Raw genomic sequence first — 9,639 nt, forward strand, 5'->3', positions numbered from 1 at the left:
CGAGATACGTGAAATTTCATCAACATAAACCCCCGTAAAAGATAAGTAATAACTTTATTACTTATATATTATACTTTTATTTTTTTAATAATTATAGTTAACTAATGTTTTTAGTGGGTTATTTCATATTTGTTACGCTTTTAGGTAGTTATGTGAATTTGATGATATGTTAGTTATTTTTTAAATGTGTCTGGCTAGATGTAAGAACCATGAAAACTGTCTGGCTCTTAAGGTAATGTCTTTTTATAGGTCCCCAAGTAACATATATAAAATTTAGCTTTTAAACTATAATGAAAGTTAGGTACTATTTTATACACCTTCACTACCTGTTTCCTGCCAAAGTAACCACAACCCAAACTTGATAATCGCTAGTCGTTCTTATCTGTATCGGAGACATATACAGAGAAACTTTCAACTTTCCGAAAGAAAGGAAAGTCTGGCCGTCGTGGGCTCTTATATTATACGTCCTTACATCTACCTGCATGCCAAATTTCAGCCCGATACGTCCAGTGGTTTGGGCTGTGCGTTGATAGATCACTATATCAGTCACCTTTGAGTTTTATATATATAGATTTATATATATAGTATAACTGTACTTGTATCACATTAAAGTATGTTAAATAAATATATTTACTATAAATACTAATAAAAATGATTATTTGCAGATAGCACAAACCCAAGTATAAAACGCAGTAGCAGTAATGAAGATAACGTTAAGTCTGAGATGAAGAATGATATGGACATTGAAGACGATTATAGAGATTATCCGCCTAATGTAAGTTGATGTTGTATATTTTATTATTACAATGAATTTACAAAGAACACAGATTTGGCAGAAACTATGAGAATTAATAATTATTATTTGCTTAAATAACAAAAACAATTAGCATTTGAATGGTTTCATAGAAATTTTATATTATAACGGAAGAAGGGAATATTATTAGCTTTATAATTATTATGTTAGATGATGACATGAAAAATATTAGCTGCAGTATTTGCTACTATTTCCTACAAATAATAATATTATGACAACTTGGTATGTTAGTTAAAAACTTCTGATTGGAAGTCATTTAGAAGTCGTTTGTTTCGCAGAAAAACTCACACCGCATTAAAAAATAATGAAGATATATGTAACGATTGTTTTTATAAATTGTATTTCATCCACAGGAGGGCAGATTCGTGTGCACATCGTCCTGGTACCTGTTCCTCAGGCTACACGCTATACTATGCGCGAGGTTAGCCGGTGCAAGACGTGCTGCATTAGCGTTGGCTGAAGCGGAGGCGGGAGCGCATCGACCGCCCAGCGTAGCGGCCGCGCTGCGACTGAAGCCGAACAGTGAGTGACGTTGCTTATATAGTAGGTGCAACTACCCGCATCAGTGAAAAAGTTGGAAATTACAAAGAGATGGTGATGACAAGAATGCGATGTGTGCTACAGATTGTCAGTGGTGATACACGCATGCTGCCTTCCTTCTGATGTCTCTTAAAATCACATCCGTGTTAAATAAAATAAAGGGGAGTTATACACTAGTTATAATTTGTTTTTTCACATGGAATCTATGATACAATTATTTCCAAACAAAAATGATGATCTCGTAGAAAAGGTCTTTGTTTAAAACACGAAATGTCCTTCAATCAATTTATGAATAAAAATACAATTTTAAGATATTCAAGGCAAGAGTGAAACAGCTCTTATCTAGGCAGCCTTGCCCTTTCATAGACTGAATCGCTACTTACCATCAGGTTGTGCTGCAGTGAAATCCCTGGCTATTTCATATATAATATATGTATTATGAAAAAAATTGAATAAAATAGTCTTGATAAAAAACACTTTTATAATTACATACTATCGAACAATTTCAACCCGAAAAACATAATATAAAACCCCCTTCCACAGATCTACCAACCGAAGTGTCATCCCCAGCGGAATACTACAATACGCTATTAGAACTGGTCAAGGGTGTGTTGGACGGCAACACGGAAGCGTCCGCGTATGAAGACGCGGCGAGAGAGATGTTCGGCATTAAAGCGTATCCCGCCTACACGTTGGACAAAGTCGTATCCACGGCGGTTCGACAGGTTAGTTAATAATATAAATTTATAAAGAATAGAAAAAATACGATCACGAGGCGGGACTCGAACCCGCATCCTTTCACGCCAATCCGGGGCGGATGCCAACTCGGCCACCCGTGACTTGCTAGACTCTAGAGCGATCGGATTTATTCTATTCTTTCAGTTTTTCTGTTCTTTATAAATTTATAAAGCATTTGAATGCTTTAAAATCAAAAATATCAAATTCAAGTTAGTTATTGTCTATAAAATAGTATTAAAATTATATTATACATACTTGCTTTCAAACTTGTTCATGGTCAAAGAAATTGAGTTGGAAATGCGATTGTTATCAACTACCTACATCAATTAGGTAGCTGTGTAGAATCGCAGTACATTCATATTACATTCAAACTTGACTGACCAGTTTGCTCGGTTGGTAGTGGCCCTGCCTTCCAAGCCAGAGGTCGTGGCTTCGATTCCCATCGGGGGCAAATAGTTGTGTGATGAACATAGATGTTTGCTCTGTGTCTGGGTGTTAATTATCTATATAAGTATTTATTTCAAATTATATATGTATGTATATCAGCCATCTGGTTTCCATAACACAAGCGAAAGCTTAGTATGGGATCAGATCGTGCCGTGTGTGAAATTGTCCAGGAAATATTTATATTTTATATGAAACTAATATTTAACCAGGCCTCGCGTGTGATCTAATACTAATGTATCTGTGTTTCTATTTAGCTGCAACACTGCGTATCGGAAAGTTGGTCGGTTCGAGCTGCAGAAATGGCGGCCCGTGGTGGTATGCGCGGTCCATTGGCGTATGTTCACAAAGCGGCGAGATATCTGCGAGCCGATCATACTACATTCCTCGTGCGAGTGGTGAGTGTAAAGTCATATTATGTAGTCTTACCGCCCGCGGCTTCGCTTTGTCTAAAACCTAATTATATACTAAAACCTTCTTAAATCACTCTATCTATTAAAAAAACCGCATCAAAATCGGTATGCGCGGTCCATTAGCGTATGTTCACAAAGCGGCGAGATATCTGCGAGCCGATCATACTACATTTCTCGTGCGTGTGGTGAGTGTAAAGTCATATTATGTAGTCTTACCGCCCGCGGCTTCGCTTTGTCTAAAACCTAATTATGTACTAAAACCTTCTTAAATCACTCTATCTATTAAAAAAACCGCATCAAAATCGGTATGCGCGGTCCATTAGCGTATGTTCACAAAGCGGCGAGATATCTGCGAGCCGATCATACTACATTCCTCGTGCGAGTGGTGAGTGTAGTCATATTGGTTAAACTAGCTTACCGCCCGCAGCTTCGCCCGATTTGTCTAAAACCTAATAAATTATATACTAAAACCTTCCTGATGAATCTACTAACTCTATCTATTAAAAAAAAGACGGGTTGCACTCCGGGAGTGCCGGCAGAAGTGAAAACTTGATTATTAACGTTGAGCATGTTTGATATTTTGGAATGGTATCCGTCTTACGCTTTTTTCGATCAGGTCACGTGTCCTGACGCGAGTTTAAGATTACCCATTACAGAAAAAGTGCTCAACGCCGCTAAAGAAGTTTTCACTCCAAAAACCGCACCAAAATCCGTTGCGTAGTTTTAAAGATTTAAGCATACGGGACAGTGGTAGATCATACAGATAGAATCCACGAAGTGATAGTTGTGTAAAGTTTGATGTATAAAAAACGACTATGACGGGTAGAGTCATTTATGATCCCCTAGTTCGTATAAATGGTACTGGATATCACGAATCAAATTCTACAACTTTAAAAACGTGTCCGCAGATTGCAGCGTTACAAAAATTTCAAAAAAAGCTCTACGCGAGTATTTGCAACGAATTTTGCCCTAGTTACGCATTCAGCTAGATAAAAATTAATTAGACCATCTTAACATCTGCGTGGTTAATTTGTTAATGTAATAAAAAAAAGACGTGTGTCACTCGGGGACTGCCGCGGTAAAGCTATTGCATGCTATGCCTTCAAGCCACACCACCGCGCCCGTCCCCGTGGGGAGCGTGAGGTTTTTCGTTACGGAATTTCTGGATTCGGTCCCCGCGCTCAAGGCCCGCGATAGAAGTTATGCAATAGCTTAAAAACATTTTTATTAATTACGACTTTTTCCAACAGTACGGTGGTGATGAGTGTAAAGTGACATTCGAGTTGCTCGAGCCGGCCGGTGAAGGTCGGACTTCGCCACAGTTGAATAATGAAAACTCGAGGCTTTCACCTACAAACCAGGTATGTATTGATAATATATCATAGAATAAATTAATTAAATATAGTAAATTCGTTCAAACACTAGCGTGAATATATTGTAAATTTAACATAATTAAAATCTATCAAGAGATAATATATGTCGCTTAAAATATCCTAGTCTAAATATGTATATGAGTATAAATAAGTAACAGGATTATTATGCACTTTTAATCCTAATTTCTAAGTTATGTAAAAAATACGTACAAACTACAAACAAACATGTTAAACGGTAAATACGAACGTATTTATCAAGGCTTAACTTTACTGGCTATAATAATACAAATATTAGCATTGTAGTATTATCGGAATTTAATCTACAAACTTAATGTTAAAATCAAGTAGACTCACTTCAGAAGCGCCTTCGAATCTTCAAAATAAATAATTTAACATTAACTAAAAATATTAATTCACAGTGCGGCCGCGAGAACGGCACAACCGGCGCGATAATGACAGCCGCAGCATGGTCACGCTACACAGAGCGTTACGCACGTCCCGACATTACCACGCGCTGCCACAAGCCGGTGTTCCTGCGCCGCAACGCGCGCCGCACGGGCGGCGACTCGCTCACCGCGCGCGCTGCGTGCGCCGCTCCCGCTGCGGTGCACGCTGCGGTGGGGAGTGGGGTTGCGGCGAGACGACGCAAGCCACCGAGGTTGCATGATCATTCGGAGTGTACCATTGCTAATCCGATACGGTGAGCTTCATTTGTTTAAAAAATTGGTTGTTTGTAAAGTAGGTTTACGAACGAGATGTTTACGTGATAACATAATGCAGTGGCAGCGCTCGAGATGAGACGGGAGATCGGCCCGTCTCTCTCTCGTTATACCTGCGATCGCGCTCGTGAGGTTTTGGTGTGACACAAGTTTCTGAACATGTCACCCGCCTAAAACGATTTTAAAAACGTTATCACGTTAAAAATAGGTTTATTTAGTAACAAGAGATGGGTGTAACAGGAATGACTCAGATGGCAAAAGAAACAGGTGGTTAGGTGAACTAAAACAAAAGTAAAATCAATTCATAAAATACAATCGAAAAATTGTTACAAACAGTTATTACAATCTCAAATGCGAATAAAAATTTAATGTGTTATTTATGTTTTAGCCAAGTTCAGCCAATTTCAATCAAACCTAAGTTAAACGTATTGTATTTTAAATTAAAATAAAAAAAAACATTTTTATAAACATAAGTTCCTTATAAACAGTAAAGCTTTATTTAACTTGGCATAGACTAATAAACCTCTCTATTCCAGGTTCGTAGCATGCCGTCCGCACCAACTGTATCGCGCGGGTTGTCTCTCAAGCGCACGCGCATCCCATCCAAGATTATCGGCGTTACGTAGAGAGAGATTCCGCGCTTGGCTAGCTTCTACACAACGACCGACTTAGTTATCCCATATCCCATACACGGTGATGGGATTCGACCACCGAAGAACCAGTGGTGGGATACCACGCGAGTGGTGAAGCTGCTCAAGTGTTATAGTGGAGCTCAACACAACAACCAACTCAGTTATCCCATATCCCATACACGGTGATGGGATTCGACCACCGAAGAACCAGTGGGATGCCACGCGAGTGGTGATAGCAACGGTGGTACTGCGAGAAAGTGGTGATACTATCAGATGTTATGAAAAGCAATGGGGAATACCACTGGATCTTGCAACGTGGTGAAGAGCTGCTAAGTTATGGTGTATACCACCAGATTATGTGGTATTGATTCTCTTGAAAATGGATTCAGCATGTTTCTGTCATCACCACTTTTCAATAGAAAAGGAGCTTTCACCATCAACTTACAGATGTGGTACGATCACCATCAGGTTGTGGTGATGACCAATATGATGAACGGCATTCATCACCATGAACCGTGGGATCCTGAATCTACTGCTGCAGTTAAATAACCTACTGTTTGTGAACTATAAGTGCGTAAAACTACTGTGATAATATGTGATCAGCCTGCTGTTTGAATGTTGTATGGGAATTTAGATCTGGTAGAAGCGAGAAATCGGAAAATTACATATGTGTCAATGTAAATTTCTCAATACTGGCTGTAACATGCAAATCAAGATAAAAAATGTCATTAATAAACAGATTATCCGAAATCTTGTATGGTCACTTTATATAATGCAATAGTAGGTCGTTTTAAAGATAAAAAGTGGTAGATGAATTGTGGTCAAGTGAAACTAAGCAGGCTTCCATCTCAAAACTTAAGTGGTCACTGCCTTTCAAAGTTAACGTAAAACACCAACACGAATATAGCAATAAAATATCACCACAGCACACGAAACTGTCGATGTAATAATAATTATAAAATATATTTACATGTAAATTGTAAATATCTTGATCATTACATAATTAACAGTAGCTCACCGCAGTGATCACTGTTGTCTCAAATGTATATAGTTAAGGTCCCATTGGGGTAAATTGCCCATTCTGCCCCAAGGGTTGCCCCAGAGGCAATTTATTGCCCCCAGGGCAAATATAAGCACACATACGCTCCGTCGTTTATTTTGTACAGCAATGCTACATTCCTCTATGCTTGCTTTTTATTGTATTCGAAAGCGAAAACCCTCGGCGATTCTGTTTTGGCTGTAATATGGAACTAAGTATTAAAATACGATGTGAATAAAATTTATTATTTATTAAATTGTTTGAGTTTTCGTTGGACGGGGCGTGGAAATTGATCCGAACTATACAGGGTACTCACTCGAATAATCATTTGGATCGGTTTCATACAATCTCTGAGTCGCGTTTTAGCGGCTTTGTTAGTTTAAGTGAGAATTTAGAGCGAACTGTAAATATGTTCTAAATTTCTTATGTACAGATCTCCAAGTACATTGTAAATAGAGTGATTTGTTGAAGAACCAATCTTGTTAATTTGTAATGACGAAGATGAATAAATATTATTATATTTATACTTTGGTGTTTTATTTCTTGTTACCCCTTATACCATAACATTTGAGTAGGAATTTACAGTACACATATAATTACAATTTATTTGCAAAAAATTTGTTTTATTCTTTTTAAAAACAGAATTCTTACACATTATTATAGAATGTTTGATTGTACATAGTTACTTTATTCCGATCATCTTAAATTTTGTGAGTAAATGAGTCAGTTATATAGATGATAATATTTTCACAGAATCGATTAGTTTTCAGTTAGGTATATATTATATCTCTATCATTACAGTATTATCTAATTAGTTATAAAAAATACAAAAAAGCACCCAAAAAGGAATTTAATAATAATACTACATGTATAAGCTCGTTCTACACTTTCAAATGAACAAAATATAGTTAGATAGATGTAGTCTACACAGAAATTAAATGATTAGTTCTTGATTTAGTTACTATAGTAGGAAAATATTCCATTTTTGCATGTAGGTATCGCTTATCACTGACTTGTTATTAAAATTATTATGATATAAGTTAGGTCAAGGGCTTGATTGCAATCACGTGTATATGCGCCATGTATAAATGCAGTACCTAATAGAGAATTTACCTTTCCTACATTTCCGTCATGTCTGCTTTGCTAGGCTTCTTTTTTTTGTCGAACCTATTTAAATATATCAACCTAATCTAACCCATTATATCGAATGCCCATATCACAATGTTGAATGTAACTGTAAGATATCGATAAATTATATATTTTAGTCTACCCAAACATAATGCGTTCAATTGTAAGCAGTACAGCTGTTCGGATCACAATAGGCATGACGACAGTATCCATAAATGTTCGAATTAGTGTTTTTAAGGGAATATGTATAATATATAATTTAAAAATAGTGACTTAGAAATATTAAAAACATTAAGATTAATGAGATTATCAATAAAATAAAACATTGAAATTCTGCAGTCGGCCATTTTGACTAAAACACGCGTGACGTCACGTCTACGTAAACAAGTCACAACAACTTCGCGGCAGGTGTAGGTATTTTGTTGTTATGAATATGCTGAGAATACGCATTTTTATTTATTTTATATTTTTTCACGTATGCTTTATCGACTCAGAACAGAAATATAATTGCGAATTCACGAATATGTGGTTCGGGTTTCTCTGCGTCAAATTTATACAATCATTTCATATTATTTTCTCACTTTAAACAATTACTAACACTTTTTTTGGGTATTATTTTTATGTAGATTCACATTGCAATACTGCACACCACTTATAAACTTTGAAATTAGATTCTATAACACTTTATAATTAAATATTTGTTTAATTTTACTTCGCTATGCATACAGATAATTACGTATTTACGTAAGAGTGACGTCACGCCTACGCCATGACACCTGTGAGCTGTTTTAGCACAGTTAATAAATATTTTTTGAAAAATGGCTTTTATCTTCGTTAAATTTAAGTATATTAGCGAAATATAGGGTTTTTCTTGTTTAATAAACGTATACACACATTATGGAAGAGGTTTTGAAAATCTTTCGTCATGCCTATTACCCATGGCCATAAGCATAAAAATCAAAATGTCTAAACACATTATGCCGTATTCGGCACAGAGCAAGTAATATGTGAGTAATATAGTGATAAGCGATGGAGTACGTCACGTACGTAACTGAACCAAATATTGGTGCTCTATAGAATAGGTTACCGCTGAACTTAAGCTCGACCGAAGTTCGGCTGTACGCTATATGGCAACGTAATTTCGGCATTATGTATCGTCAGAAATTCAAATTACATGCTAATAATGCTAAACTTCAGTCGCGTGACTTCGGCATAATGTATTTAGAAATTATGGACTAGATGAAACAAGAAACACGCCTGTGCAAAACGCGCCAAACTTGTTGAGTTGGTAATTCGGAATACACTGCTTTTCGCTGGTTTTGTACGAAAACGAGTTATACTATTTTTCAATTGTAACGTTGTTTGTTTTCGTTCATCAGTTAACTATTCATAAAACAGAATTTACATATTGTGTTCTAACAAAAATTGTATTGATTTTATTTGTAATTTGTATCAATAAAGTTTTATGTAAATAAAAGGTTCTTTTATTACTATCATTTAACCTAAGCATTTAACATGCATTTGCTAGTTTTAAAATATTAATCGAGACGGAAAACTAAGTATACAAAAAAATTCTGAATAAATGTTATAATATGTATTAGCGTAGGTTAGGTATTATATTTGTAACTACTTGGTTAAGAAATATATAGCAAGATGCTTTTAAAGTGTAGGTACTGAGAAAGAATCCTCTTTTCTTGAATCTATTTATCAGTTTTGAACTGAATTATTTATAAGGGTTAGTATAGATCTCGTAAATAGAGTGCAGGCTGAAAGTTGGTTGTTAAATAAAACAATGAAAT

General features: G+C 36.2%; 1 protein-coding gene across 1 annotated transcript in view; it reads left to right on the plus strand.

Moving 5' to 3' along the window:
• LOC149896557 (paired amphipathic helix protein Sin3a-like) overlaps positions 1-7,238 on the plus strand; it is a 44,601-nt gene extending 37,363 nt beyond the window's left edge. Inside the window, exons 25-31 of the mRNA XM_090117467.1 lie at positions 666-775; positions 1,168-1,336; positions 1,898-2,079; positions 2,794-2,934; positions 4,200-4,310; positions 4,742-5,022; positions 5,578-7,238. Coding sequence (XP_089973593.1) covers positions 666-775; positions 1,168-1,336; positions 1,898-2,079; positions 2,794-2,934; positions 4,200-4,310; positions 4,742-5,022; positions 5,578-5,713 — 1,130 coding nt within the window. The 3' untranslated portion in view covers positions 5,714-7,238. The remainder of the gene's footprint in view (positions 1-665; positions 776-1,167; positions 1,337-1,897; positions 2,080-2,793; positions 2,935-4,199; positions 4,311-4,741; positions 5,023-5,577) is intronic.
• Positions 7,239-9,639: the final 2,401 nt, after the last annotated feature.

Source organism: Colias eurytheme, chromosome 28, assembly GCF_061535395.1.
Source record: "Colias eurytheme isolate Ceu_HAF_F1 chromosome 28, ilColEury1 Martin Lab GWU primary, whole genome shotgun sequence".
NCBI lineage: Eukaryota > Metazoa > Arthropoda > Insecta > Lepidoptera > Pieridae > Colias > Colias eurytheme.